Source organism: Equus quagga, chromosome 19, assembly GCF_021613505.1.
Source record: "Equus quagga isolate Etosha38 chromosome 19, UCLA_HA_Equagga_1.0, whole genome shotgun sequence".
NCBI lineage: Eukaryota > Metazoa > Chordata > Mammalia > Perissodactyla > Equidae > Equus > Equus quagga.
Genome location: NC_060285.1, coordinates 40,540,676 through 40,555,637, shown reverse-complemented (window position 1 = coordinate 40,555,637; position 14,962 = coordinate 40,540,676). Strand labels below are relative to the sequence as shown.

Genomic DNA, 14,962 nt, shown 5'->3' with positions numbered 1-14,962 from the left:
TAGAGAAATGGAAGGTGAAGCTCCTGTGTAGGTGCCTCTGACAAGCACTGTTGTCTGCATCACTCTCGAGTGGTTCTGTCTTGTTCCCTGCACGCCTCTGCACCTGATAGGCATTGAACATCACTCACAGACACAATATCTTTTCCACTTAGCTTTACGTTTACTTCATTTGGTTGTTGCCACCCTTCCTCCCCCTTCCCAAAGCAACAATGAAGAAAAATTTTATATCAATAGGCAAATATGTAAAAGGTTATTTGAAATAAATAATATGGGTTTAAGGTTTTATGTTTCAGCTCAGTTCTAAATGCTTTATGATCTCTAAACTATGGAGAGAATGTTGACTGTTTCATAGCAAACATTTTAAGCTCAAAGTTCAGAGAGAGTAGTAAAGTGCTATGTATGTGTTAAAAACTCTCTGAATTCTTGCTGACTGAGATTGGGCAAAGATGAGTCTGCAGAGCTGTTATTTTACCTGCTACAATCCAACTTGGGTTGTCCCTTTTAATTTCAATTTTTTCATTCTCCTTTCCAATCTATTATACTCTTTCTGTCTCCTAGGTGACTATTTACTGACCCTTAATCCTAACTTACTACATTTACTTTGGTGATCAATTTTTGGAAGGATCCTTATAGGGTCCCAGACGCTGAAGAAGAAATGATACCGATAAAATGTAAATGAGAGAGAAAGCAAGTAAGCAAGCAAACTTTAGAACTTATCTAAATGGAGCTCACTGTTTTAAGATTGCCTGGAATTGCTGTCCCCTGTTTAAGATTCACTAGTAATTTTACACCTTTATTGAATATTCTTTGAAGAAGTAGTAAGTCCTGTTCTTTGCCAGAGACGCTTTATTTAAATAAATCCTCTGGAGAAAAACTCAAGAGGAAAAGCCGCTGAGTTTACTTAATATAAAAAAAGTTGCTCTTTTTTTTCTTTAGTGTTTCCTTGATAGCATTGCTTGTTGATTAAAATGCTGTCAAAGTTCTAGTGATTCTATCAAGACCACACTCTGCCTTTTTACTGCAGAGGCAAATGTTAACCTCTCCAGAGGTTTCTCTAGCAAAGCATTTTCTCCTTTTCAGCTCTTAGCATTGCCAGAGGTGCAATTAAATGGTCACTTCACCTTCTTCTAATTTTTGAGGCATGTTATTTTCATTGTTTTTCTTGTTTGAGCAGTTACGGTCTCCATATGCTCGTTATGTAAGATTGCTCTTAAAACCCAGGTGAGAGATGCAAGCTGGTGGGGACGAAAATCACCAGTGGTCTCCCATTTATCTCATTTTAGCCATCAAAGCTAAATTCAGTTGGGCAAATGTGTTTCTAAGCATCTTTCAGTGATCAGGCAATATTTCTGTATAGTTCCTCAACAGCGTGAACCTTACAGGTATAAGGTTCTGTATCTGTAGAACCTTAATAGCTTTGGGCTATTGAGATAGTACTTTTTAGATAAGGTACAACCAATAAGCAGATGAATTAGAAGCTGAGGTGTGGTGCAATAAATATAGGTAGAAACTAGGCTTTTTGTGTGGCGTGGGGGAGAATGTAAGGATTTCTTCCTGATGAATATAAACAAAAACAATTTCAAGGAAAATGAGAATTTAATCATTTAAATAACTTTTAGTAAGCCATCGAATTGAATTGAATTTATTTTTCCTAATGTTTTTCTTAGAGAAATCCCAAATATCCTGTTTCTTGAGAATCTGGGATATGTACAGTGGAAAATGCAAATATGCCATTATTGCAGAAACAATTGTAGAAATAAAACTTCTAGAATGTGCATACTTTTGGGTCTGGTTTTTAAAACTGTCTTATGAAAATGATATATTTCTAATGAGCAACTTTAATAGGAAACAGGGAAATTGGCTTTATGGGAGAAGGTCTATCTCATCCAATTAGAATTATGAAACTTTCCAGTTATGTTTGTTCAAAGTGTTTTGTTTGGTTTTGTTTGCCTGTTTTTTGTCAGAAAGTGTGGAAAGTTAGAAAGTGTGGAAAGTTGGCGGTGTTGTCCCCAGGACTAAGAGTATGTGAAGGCTAATACCCTTTGTTTTCAATGACCTCATGTAAAAGTTAACACTTGTGTTAGGAAAGTCTGGAGTAAATCAGTACATTTGTGAGATTTCAGGTTAGTATCTGATGATCTCCGTCAGAAAGTGTGTAGAGGAGACAAATAACACATTACCTTTCGTCTTTCGTCCTACCTGCATTGGAGAGAAAAAAACTTTTGTTCTATTAATTCCAGAAAGATATGTGATAGATTTTCTTTTACGTCTGATAAAGAATGCAAAAATAAGTGTATTAATTAGTAAGCCAAGTTAAATTAGTGAAAAGTCAAATTAGTGTAAAAGTTGACAAATTGCTCATTTCCCTGATTTTATATTCCAAGTTCATATGTGATATGTATTATGCCAGTTGTTGATAGATTTCAGCCCATCCCATTTTCAGCAAATCTAGTGGTACTTGATTCCATTTTATTTTGGGTCTGCGAATTTTCCCTCATATTCTTAAAATCCATTGCAGGCATTTCCAGTGACTAAGGAGATATCTGTCAGTGATAGTGGAATTGATTGATTTCAAAGCTTCTTGTTGCTATTATAGAATTTGGCAAAGAGAGGACTCATGGCAGCAATAGATGTTTCTGGGAACCTTCTATGAGACCAGTGGGAACCTTATCAGTATTTTTGGTGGTTCCCTCTCACATCACCCCCTTTTTCTTTTTGGTCTGAACTGAATACTAACATAGCTATGGTATAAATTGCTACCTATCCTGAAAGTACAAGACTTGACTAATAATGAGGATTTTTAAGCTGAGGTTGCAAAGAGTCAAACTTCCTCTTCTATTAGATGACAACTAGTTTATCACTAGGTACTTAATAATAAGTTATCAGCAAATTTTTCTTTATTCTCATTTTTTTCTAAGTTTGTGGAATCTTTTCAATTCTTTAAGAATGTAGCTATTGAATAAAAAAAATATAGACTGAAGTTTCAGAAAGCAAATCTGGATAACCATTTTTTTTCTATACTCATCCTTGTACACCCCTGAAAGCTTATAAATAGTTTGTGGATGCATTTTAGAAGGATAAAAAACAGAATTTTTTTGTAAAAATATTTAGCAAGAGAATAAGTGTACATGGGGAAAAAATGAAGAAAACAAAACATCTTAGTCTTAACCTAAATTTTCAACTTTGTTAAAAATTAGTTCTTCATATACATCTTATACTAATGATAAAAAATTTCCTGAGTTAAGTCATCTTTACAGAAATCTGTCATACTCTGCCAACATTATGCTTTTACATTTAGCTATTTTCACAGTTCAGGTATTTAAAACAGGGAAGAGGAAGATAATTTAGGGAAACATATGTGTTCATAAAACCAATAATGATGTATATTTGATTTATATTTAAATATCAACATTTTAGTAAGAAAACTGATTGGAAAGGAAAATGGATGACAAGGTCAGGATGAATATAATATCAGTAAAAGGAAATATATAAAGATAACTATTCTGGTGAAAGCAGATAAAAAGGAAAAAGAAAACTTTGATGTATTCTCTCAGACTCTTCTTTTAAAGATTGTATTTGAAGATTGCATCTTTTGTGGTATATTTTCTATGTATTTCTGAATCTAATGGATTAGTGTCCCTGACAGAGAAACATGGTTTTCCAGTTATTGGTCTCATTTTATTTCTGGGCTATTGAGAAAAGAGCCATTGTGTACAGCTGGGAAGGTTGTGCACTGCACCACTCCAGATGCGGGAGGCACGACAACTGCAAATGATGGCCCTGGATCATGTTGGGGAGGAAAAATGTTTCCTCTACTCTTCTAGGTTCTTCTGGCTGGTGTAAGAATTAAATTGACATGAGACAGATTAACAGGAGAAAATCAAATTTAATTTTGTATGTGTGGGGGCTCCATGAGAACATAAGGCCAGCCAATAATCAGGCAATTGAGGCTTATGTGACATTTTTGAGCTAAAGAGAATGGGGTATGGGTCTGGGACTTCAAAGGGGAGGAAGACGATTCAAAGAAAGTTAAAAAGAGCAAATGGTTGGTAAACAAATGTATGCTGTTCCTGCAGAGAAGCCTTTCTTATGTAAAACAAAGTTATATTTGGTGATAACTCCCTTCTTGGTGCAGGCTCCCTATCTAAATTCTTTTGGGTAGCTAAGGGGGAGATAAAAAGAAAAACTTATTAAGTCTTCTGTTTCTTAAAAGCAATCAGCCTAAAATAATCCTCATGCCAAAGAGCAACATTTTGAGGTGGCAAATTTTGCTCCCCTATAATCGCTACTTTTGTTCAGTGGAATAAGCAGACGCTCATAATGTATGTATAATTTTATGTTGCTGACCAAGTGGCTGAATAAAAAGAATAGTGGGAGAACAATCCTTAGACCCTGTGTTTTCATTCTCACACTTCCTAATTCCCCATTCTTATTTCATGTCTTCTGGTAGGTTGAATAATAGGTGATCTTGCTGATCTCTTAATATTTCCCCTCCGTCTCTCTCTTTCTCATTCTCTCTCTCCCTCTCCCCCCCCATCTTCCTTTCCCCCTTCACTCTCTTTCTCACTCACACACACACAGACACACACTCACAGCTGTTTTGAAATATCCCCAAGTTCCTAGTAAAATGTTGTATGATCTGATAAAGACCACCTTTGTGAAGCTATTGATTTGGGTGGGTTTTCTGGGTGGTCTCCTAGAATGAATATGGAAGTAAGTTATATCTGAAATTCCCTTCGCTGTAACTAAGGGAAATATCTCCTGATCTCAGGCAGCAATTAATTTAATTCACTTTTTTGGGTTAAAATCACAGGTGATTATATTGCTACCCAATGTTAAAATATAAAAATAAAGTTAGAAAGAGAACTTTAGAAAAGATTTCTTCTGAACTGCTGAAGGAAACCTGATTCACCCTCAGTATCTGAAATAAAGCAGGGGGTAGTTGACATTTTTACTCTGAATGTGTAAGAGCAATGGCTGTGTTTCATGCCCTAGGATTCTAGGAATGTGAGCTGTTAATATTCCTGCAAGTGGTATTCCTGCAAATTCTTTATGACTTCAAGGTACAACTTTTGCAAGCATCATTTTTATTGGTATATTTTAAACAATAATGTTTTCATGTGTTGCCCCTTTTTATTTTAACCAATTCTTATTTATACATAATATTGAAAAATAGCTGAAAGTAATAAAAGTCACAAGGGAATAGTAGTAAAAGGATACTTTTATAAAATAGGGTTTTTGTATGTTGTTATTGCCTAAAATTATTTGGCTACATTTCCCAGGAACAAACTGTCATGACTTGGGTTAAGGTGCCTTTCTTTACCTTTAGAACACAGTGTATTTGTGTACATGTATGCCAAAAGGAAAAATTATTTCAAGTGTAACTATTTTTAACGTTGTTAGTGTCCTTTTCTAGTATCTCTTAGATTGGTAAGTTGTATGGTCTTGTTAGAGAACTGAAATTTATCTGGGAAGACGATCGAAGTGATTTTGTGTTAATAAAATAGCTGTGCTTTCTCCAGATGTGTGTATTTTTGACCCTGGGGGCTGAAATCCTAAAAGAGAGAGTATCAAGATGTAATGCCATTTCAAAGCTAACTACATTTGCTCTTCATTTTACTTTATGGTTAAGAGGCCTTCTGAATTGATGAATTTTATTTGCTCAATAAACTGTCTCAGTAGCATATTGTAAGGAAGCCTGATAGATTGTAAATGTATGCTATAGAGCAAATATACCCAGTTCCCACCTTTCCTGAGTTGTTCCTCATTTTAGTGGGCATTGCGTGCTTTACCAAATATCCCTTAACTGTTTTGTCATTGGCTCCTTTGTATTCATCACTTGCCTTTATGTTTTGGCCAGCTGATTTACCTTCTTTTCCCCTGTTCAATACCGCAAAAAAGGCATATGTTGGCTTATTGCCCCCTGAAATACACTGTATGGCTAATACTTCTCTATGATCAAATTTTTCCCAGATATCTGAAAAGAAATGCCAATGAGGATTCTGGCAAGAAACATTCTAAAACAGACTTTCAGTGTTTTAAGTGTTTAAAGCCAAATCTGGAAAATAGTTTTAACTCCATGTTCACTAGATCTTAAATTATTTTTTATTATTTGAATTTCCTCATTAGATCTAGAAAACAATCTAACCCAATCAATCAAACCTTTTTCAAGCTGTCAGTACAAATTATTTCTTCTCTAAGGTTTAAGGGAAATTTTCAGCTAGATGAAGGAGACTAACAAACCAACAAAGTTCTTAAGGTCTAATGTGAAAAACTAGTAACAGCCAATATGTTTTCAGAATGGAATGGAGAAAAAAGAATTAAGATCTGACTACTTATGCTTCTGACCATTATACGTTAACAGGGACCTCATAAACTCTCCTATCTTAAGCAACTAGAAACTGGACAAAAGTATATAAAACAATATTATCCAGGCTTTGGACAAAAGGCAGCACAGGTCTATGATAGCTGAGGGAAGGATAATAAAAGAGGAGTCCTGTTGTTGTGCCAGCTTACTTCCCGAAGGTGGTATCCAGATCACAGAGCAGGGAGGGGAACCCAAATAGAGTCCAGCAGTTGTGCTGAGTTATAGAGAGTGAAATCAAAGTTCAGGAAAGATTAGAGGTCTAAAATTTTTCAGAGTACCAGAAAGGAATGAAGTACAGGGAGAGAGAGAGAGAAAATGAATGAGAGAGAGAAAGAATGAGAGAATGCGAATGAACACTGGACCTCACAGTGGCGTCTGCCCCAGGGTTTGGTAGAGGATCTAACTGTACGTGTATGAGAGGAAACAAGCAAAGACCTAGGAAAGAAGCACCAGACAGGAGTATGACAAATAACCCTAGAATTCACACAAGTTTGAGAAGACTTTGTATTCTCCCCAGCTAGAGTGAAGAGATCACTTAATACAGGAGGCATTTGTTAGAGTTCAGAAAAGTGTATTTCTACAGGACTCGTATTAAAATTAGCCCTAGACAACAAGCTGTTCCCTACCTTCTTTAACATAGCTTATAAGAAAGTCTCGAATGTAACTTAATTGTCTGCCATTACGAAGTCATACACTATTTGAAATCCAGCAGACAACAATGTGTAATTCAAAATGTCTACCATCCAGAAAAAAATTACCAGGCATGTAAAAAGCAGCATAATATGACTCATATCCAGGAAGAAAAAAAATCGATTAATAGAAACATACCCCAAAATAACAGAGATGATAAAATTAGTGGACAAGAATATTAAACTGTTATAAATATGCCCCATAAATTTAAGGAGGTAGAAGAAAATCTAAATATGATGAGAAGAGAAATGGTAGATATAAAAGATACCAAATGGAACTTCTAGAGATGAAAAATGCATTATCTGAAATAAAATATACTACATAGGATTAACAATAGATTAAACACCATAGAAGTAAACATTGGTGAACTTGAAAGCATAGCAGTAGCAGTTAATTAAATGCAAAATGAAGAGCCAAGAGTTAAAAAGACTTAAAGAGGGGCTGGCCCCGTGGCCGAGTGGTTAAGTTCACGCACTCTGCTGCAGGCGGCCCAGTGTTTCGTGGGTTCGAATCCTGGGTGTGAATATGGCACTGCTCATCAAACCACGCTGAGGCAGCGTCCCACATGCCACAACTAGAAGGACCCACAACAAAGAATATACAACTATGTACTGGGGGGCTTTGGGGAGAAAAAGGAAAAAAATAAAATCTTTAAAAAAAAAACACTTAAAGAATAAACAGAACATTAGTAATCTGTGGTAAAAAAGAAAATGATCCAGCTTGTGTGTAATTGGAGTCCCAGAAAGAAAAGGGGAGGCAGGCAAATATTTTTAGAAATAAAAATTGTCCCAAATTTAACAAAATGATAAAGACCAATGAACACTGAACAGGAGAAACATAACGAAAGTCAAATTGCTAAAAAATGAGTCAAAAGAGAAAAATTGTAACAAAAGCTCGACAAAATAGATACAAAACATAGGAAAAAAGATCAGATTTACAACAGACTTCTCCATAGAAACTGTGCAAGTTAAAAATAATAGAGTGGACTCATTAAAGTACTGAAGACGGAAAATTGTTAACTTAGAATTCTATACTCAGAAAAAATTCATTTCAAAAATTGAGGTTAATAAATTCTCTTTCAGTCAAACAAAAGCTGAGCTGGTTAATCACCAGTAAGTCTGGAGTAAAGTAAATGTTATGGGAGGTTGTTCAGGGAGAAGCAAAATGACACCAGATGGGAATTTCCATCTATACAAAGGAAGGGAGATACGAAATAGTAAATTTGAGAAATAGTTACCAGAAATAGAAATTATGTGGATAAATATAAAATGTGTTTTATTCATTTTTATTTTTCTTTAAAAAGTAATTGACAGTTTAGAACAAAATAATAATGTGCTATTTTAATGTATATTGAAGAAAATATATGACAATAATAGCACAAAAACGTGAGGGGAACATGAAAATAAAATATTATGAGGTTTGTACGTTATACAATCATGTGTCACTTAACCACAGGGATACATTGTAAGAAATGGGTTGTTAGGAGATTTCATCATGCGAACGTCCTACAGTGCACTTACACAAACCTGGATGGTGTAGCCTACTACACACCGATGCTATATGGTACTAATCTTCTGGAACTACTGTCATATATGTGGTCTATCATTGACTTAAACGTCATATGCGGCACATGACTGTGTATAAGGTAGTTTAATATTATTTGAAGATATACTGTAATAAGTTAATGATTTAAATGCTAAATTATAGAACAACCATTAAAAAATGTTGATACAACACTATCTATAATTAAACAAATAGTACAGATAAAAGGGAATCAAACAAATTTAATTGATCCAATGGAGGTAGGAAAGGGGAAAAAGAATAAAGAACAAATAGGAAACTAACGGTAAGATGAAGCTGGCAGTCTTAAACCAATCATATCAATAATTACATTAATCTGAAATGATCTAAATACTCCAATTAAAAGGCACAGATTGTAAGAGAGAATAAAAGATCAAGATGAAATTTAGCCAGGTTGGAATTTTCTTATTGCCTGAAACTCTACCTTGCCTTTGGAAGACAGTGTGTTTCAGGAGTCATTGCCACTTTTCCTTTTCCATTTGATGGGAAAAAATAAGTAATTTGTCACATTTTAATTTTCAGGATTTTTCCCCAGAGTTCAGTTCTGTTAACCCTTGTGATCTGGACCAAACTCTTCAATTGTGCTTCTTGACCTTACCAAATAATTCTCAAGGCTGTTATAGTTCTTATAACACTAGTAGCTAACATTCATTGAGCATTTACTATGTGGCAGATTCTGTTCTAATGACTTCCTACATTTATTTCCTTTAATTCTCACAGCTACTTTCTGAAGGAAGTACAGTTATTTTTTTTTCCATCTTACCGATAGTGAAACTGAGACACAGCAACTTCCAAATTCACGCCACTAGTAAATGAGGAAGCAGAGATTTGACTACAGGCAGTCCACCTTTAGAGTCCATTTCCTCAACCGTCAAACTGCAAATCCTCTAAAATACAGATCTTAAATTTTAGTGTATAGAAGAATCAATTTATTTAAATTCAGTTCTCAGACCTCTCCCACTCCCATATGATTCTTATTTGGTGGGTTTGGGATGAATCCAGTAACCTATATTTTTAGCAAGCCCTCAAGGTGGGGTTTTGTTGAACTCAGTTTGAGAAACCCCATTTTCTGTGACTTTAAGCTAGTTACTTAATTTGTCAGGGCCTTTGTCTCCTATTCAAAGGTGATATCCTTTTAGGATGAAATGAGATGACAGCTCCTGGCACACGGTAAATCCTCTATAGTAAGTAAACTTGTTTTTGTTGCTCTTGGTGGTAGATGTTATTTCATGGAATTAGTCAACTTTGGCAATTATTTTGAACCCTATCCTTCAGTTGTAGTGAAATTATATTGTCTAATGAACAAAAGTCATTTCAAAGTGGAAAGACATCTTACTGAATGTGAACACTTTTTTCAGTTTGATTGTATCAGGAATCACAGTGTGTTCTGCTCCAACATCTGTTTCTAAAATACTAATTAGCTCACTTGTAATTGGTAAATATAGTTATGTTGGTATAATGTAGAAGTTGTGCAGCTTTATATGTGATTTATTCTGAGCCAGGGGTGGCAGAATCGTCACAGTACGATTATAGCCTTGATTGGGAAGAGAAGCTCTCAGCTTTGATGCTGTATAGTCAACAGGAGCCCTTTTGGCTCAGTTTGAAGAAAATTTAAAAAAACAAATGTCTGTAACTGGGGCATACCCTTGCCTTGTGTGGGTCTTCAATATTTGTAGATTTCTCTGCCTCCTGTGCACGTTTCAATGGCGAGCCTATTGGCTCAGAGTTTGCCTTCCAACTGGATTTGTTCCACCAATTCTAATTAAAGTATTGCCAGGACTTCTACTCAATTGTTTTTTGTTTTTGTTTTCATTTTAGCTCTGGGCTAAGCTCCTTACTTGGGTGGTCCAAATTATCTTCCGAGATACCAATATTATTTTTGCTAGTGATCTGCTCCCAAAGTGGCATATATTTTGAGTGGTCTTCCCAGAACCTGTTCTCCCCACATGTCCTATTATTTTAGGTATGCCATTTTGTTTGCAATGTGAGCATTACAGGATGTATATATCTTCTCATATAGTTGAAACCCCATTTTGGGAACATGAACACCTCCAGCTCTGCAATACTGATAGTTTCTGGAAGGGAAAGTGTAAGTGGTTTGTAAATTATAAAGTAACTTCCTCAGAGTGATCATTTCATTTCTTTATCACCACTAGTGTTGTATTTGTTTCCTATTATCCCATTGTGTAAAGCCCACTTGGGTTACTTCTTTTAAAAGTTGGCAAGATTTCTAACTCGTATTTGAATTTTTTCTATGCTTATATCAGAAACATATAAATTTAACTTTACTTATTGGCTCTTTTATCTGTAAATTACTCCTTCTCACCTAAAAAAACATAACAATTTATAGAGCTGGAAATAGTAGACAAGGAAAATCATTTCTTTACTATAGAGAGAGACGTTCTACAATAATGGTTAGGATTCTCATAAATGCCTCCATTTATTGAATGTCCACTAAATGTCCACTCATTTTTCTAGGATCATCACTTGAATATTACTAATTCTTAAAATCTTTGATAAATATAACATAGATTTTCTAAATAAAAAAACAGGAGTAAATCTGTCTGGTTCTTATAGAATTCTTCAACAGAAACATGAGGGATATGAAATCAAGTAATTTCCTGTTATTAGATAGGAAATAGCTATTGAAATCTCAACACTGTCCCATAAGTAGGTATTTACTAAATGATGGGGAAATTTCTTTGTGTACCCATTGTCTAAATGCAACTACTTTCAAGACAATAATGCATGTACATTACATATTTTCTTATAAGCTTATCCCTTGCTTTTGTTAAAGATCCTGACATATTTTACCACAAATGGAACATGCTCTGATTGTAATAAAATAATTTTATGGATAGAACAGCATTGTTTATTGTCAGTGAGTATATATTTGGACACTTTTTGTGGATTTTAAGTTGGACTTAATGAACTTGAATAATAATGTTATTTTAGATTGTTTCTAAGATGGTTTTTAAAGTTACTTGAAATAGTACAGGCTCCGCCACTTTCTAATTGCATTATTTTGGTCAAATTACTCAAAAGAATCTGAGTCTTAGTTATCCTTTCTCTAAAGTGGAGAAATAAGTGTGCCTATTCTTGAATCATTCCACTGGTTAAGTGCGATCATGTAGTAACTTCTCTGTAGTACTTTCCACATATGTATTGGCTGGGAATATTTTTATCATCATAGTTATTAAATTTAGAAACAATGATTACTATATATCTAGTGCCCTGCCCCCTGTGTTTACTATATTTTCATAACCTATGCAGGCGTGGTCTGCTGAATGATTTAGCAGCTTTAGCTAGTTGCACTATTGCATGAATTTAACCTGATTTCATGGGATGAAACCGAATGAACACCACGGTTCATGGCTGTCAGTAGTGAAAAATAGCTGGAAATCAGACAAACAGCTTCATTGCTGAGATTGTTTCCGGGCTAAAAGTTCTTCCAACAGCTGTTTGTTTTGGCCATTAATCGTGTCCATTCTTTTTTTTTTTTAAAGCTGGGGGAAATACAATTTTCTTTAAAAAGAGCATTTAGGCTGGTTATTTCTGAAGTCAGGAAGAGCGCCTGTCCTTCCACTATTGTGGTCTTTTGGCTGCCTTGACAGTTGGACTGAAGGACTTTTCATTTTGTTTTCCTCCTCTTTTTTACTCTCAATGCTCAGTCAGACTGCTGTAGGGAGAAGTAAGGTAAAACTAGGAGCTCTTTAATCCTAGAGAAGGAGCTTTGTAGCAGTTACCTTCAAGAAAGTTTACTCCCTAAAGGAGTATTTAATATTACATAGACACTGACTCACTGAACAGAGAAAGAGAGGGGGAGAGAGGATATGAGAGAATGAGAGTCTAAGAAGTCAAGCCAGCAAGAAAGAAAGATACTTAACTAAAGATGAAGGAAAGTTTTGCCTCTTCCTGAAAGTTATGTTATTAGTTGTTTTTTTTTTTTTTTTAATCATGATGACTGCTAGTTTTGTTTAAAGTATTTGTTCTGGAAATACTAAAGTTGGAGTCTACCAGACTGAGGTTAGAGGCATTTTCTTTGGCAGCAAGAAGATACTTTTATAGAAGCCATGCCTGTACTTGGGGTTGCCTCAAAACTGAGGCAGCCAGCTGTTGGGTCAAAGCCTGTTCATACCGCTCTTCCGATACCAAATCTTGGCACTCCTGGGTCACAGCACTATTCTTCAAGACCTTTGGAACTTACTGAAACCGAGAGCTCAATGCTTTCTTGTCAGCTTACATTAAAATCAACCTGTGAATTTGGAGAGAAGAGACCCCTCCAAGGAAAAGCTAAGGAGACAGAAGAGAGCAAGGTTAGTGGCTGAAGGTTACCTGCAGCCTTATGCAGATAAAATGCAAATTTTCTTTAAGGTGGAATATAAAGCATGTTGTGAAGTGGGGAGTAGCAGAGGAACACCGGTGTAAGAAAGTAAGTAGTTTGTATAGTAGAAAAGCTGATTGTTTAGCCTTTTTTTAAAACTGTATTTACATTTTATAATTGTTGTAAAGTGAACAAAATTCTCTGACTATGCATATGTTGGTATCATTTACTACTACTTATTGATGAAGTGCCTCGTTAGGCCTTGCTATTGCTCTATTACCGGTAAGCATAACCAATCACAAATATGAGAAAAAGGGGACCTATTTTCCATACATATTACAATCAAAGAAGGAGATTTATTTGTAAAACTCCATACAGACACCATCACTTTTCTCTAAATGTCATTTGCATTTTAAATACTTTCTGTTTGAATATGTGTATCCTAGACTGCTTAATTCATTGCAGTATGAAGGAAAATGAAATATTTTCCTTGATACTGCACATTTGTCTGGGTTTCCACTTGCAAATTGAACCTCTGCTGTTTCACTTATTACTGACATCTTTTTCAATCATTCAATTTATGATATTTTGTGAGCAGTCGCTCATAGCTCTTGGTTTTTAAGCCACATACAATCATTTTCTCCAGACGCTGAGGGAGATCATAGCCTTTCAGTTGATGAACTTCCTGGGGATTCATTTGTACCTTGATAAACATCACTGTTTAATGCAGCATTAACTATAGTGTTAAGCTTTCCAAACTCACCATCCTCTGGCTTCTTCGGGAATAAATTTGATTTTACTTTCTCACGCAAATGTAATTTAAAAATGATTTAAGAAAAAACTTCAGAAAGCCACTCCTTTTGTCTGAAGTGTTCATTCCATTTGTCTTTACCTGTTCCAGTCCTCTCAGGTGCAGCCCAAATGCAACTTTCTCCATAAAGTCTTCGCCAGCTACCTTTTTCTCTCCTTCCTCTCCTGTGATTCTTTGCCTGTAACAATAGTTATAGGACATTTATTCATATTGCATTTTAATTATATGGAAAATTTATTTCTATCCCCACTAAATTGAAAATATATAGAAGACAGGGCCTAATTCTGTGCTTCAGCTCCCTCTCCCCCCATGCTTTATGCATAAGAATTACGTAGTAGTTGAATGACTAATACGTGAATGAATGAATCGATGAATGAACAAACGGTAATCCTGAGAAAGATTTAGTTAAGTTTATAGTCTCTTTGGATCATGTAATCTATAAAACATTGGGTTTGGAATGAATGATTTTGAAAGTGCCTCTAGATCTAAAATTATATTATTCCCTTTCCGTTTTAGGAAAGCATTGTCTATGCAGGAAAAATCAGTTAAAAGAAAATAGTTAATTATAAGCTTAAAGTTCTCAGTCCAATGTAAGCAATTCAGGATTAAAGGAGGGAAGTGTAAATTATCAGCAAAAGACTGAAAATATTTAACTGTATGCAAATAATTAAAAGTGGACACCATACAATTCTGTTCTAATTTCTTGTGTACCCACAATGACTTGTCTGGATTAGATGGAAAGAATAGATAAACCCTTTTCCTCTGCTGACCATGGATATCGTCTCTGCAGGTTAGTCAAACCTCTGCTTTGATAAACGGCCTTGGCCTAAGACTTGACTGCTGTTAAGTGCTGTTTTCAGTAGAATTTTGGTTAATCTCTTTGGTTAGCAAGCATATCAATCACACATCTGATGTTCCAATAAGACTCTGCAGTCGGGGCTGGCTCAGTGGCCGAGTGGTTAAGTTCCGGCTCTCCGCTGCGGCGGCCCAGGGTTCGGATCCTGGGCGCGGACATGGCACTGCTCGTCAGGCTGTGTTGAGGTGGCGTCCCACATCCCACAACTAGAAGGACCTGCAACTAAGATGTACAACTGTGTACAGGGCGGGGTTGGGGAGATAAAGCAGAAAAAAAAAAAAAGATTGGCAACAGTTATTAGCCCGGGTGCCATTCTTTAGAAAAAAAAAAAAA

General features: G+C 35.5%; 1 protein-coding gene across 4 annotated transcripts in view; it reads left to right on the top strand.

The window, feature by feature from the left end:
* Window positions 1-12,664: 12,664 nt before the first annotated feature.
* The window catches only part of NAV3 (neuron navigator 3), a 351,215-nt gene continuing 348,917 nt past the window's right edge, over window positions 12,665-14,962 (top strand). For all 4 annotated transcript variants that reach the window (XR_006886093.1, XM_046645942.1, XM_046645941.1 and 1 more), the window contains exon 1: window positions 12,665-12,954. Coding sequence is in view for 3 of the 4 variants with exons in the window: in XM_046645942.1 (XP_046501898.1) it covers window positions 12,712-12,954 (243 nt within the window). In the remaining variant the exon portion in view is untranslated. The remainder of the gene's footprint in view (window positions 12,955-14,962) is intronic.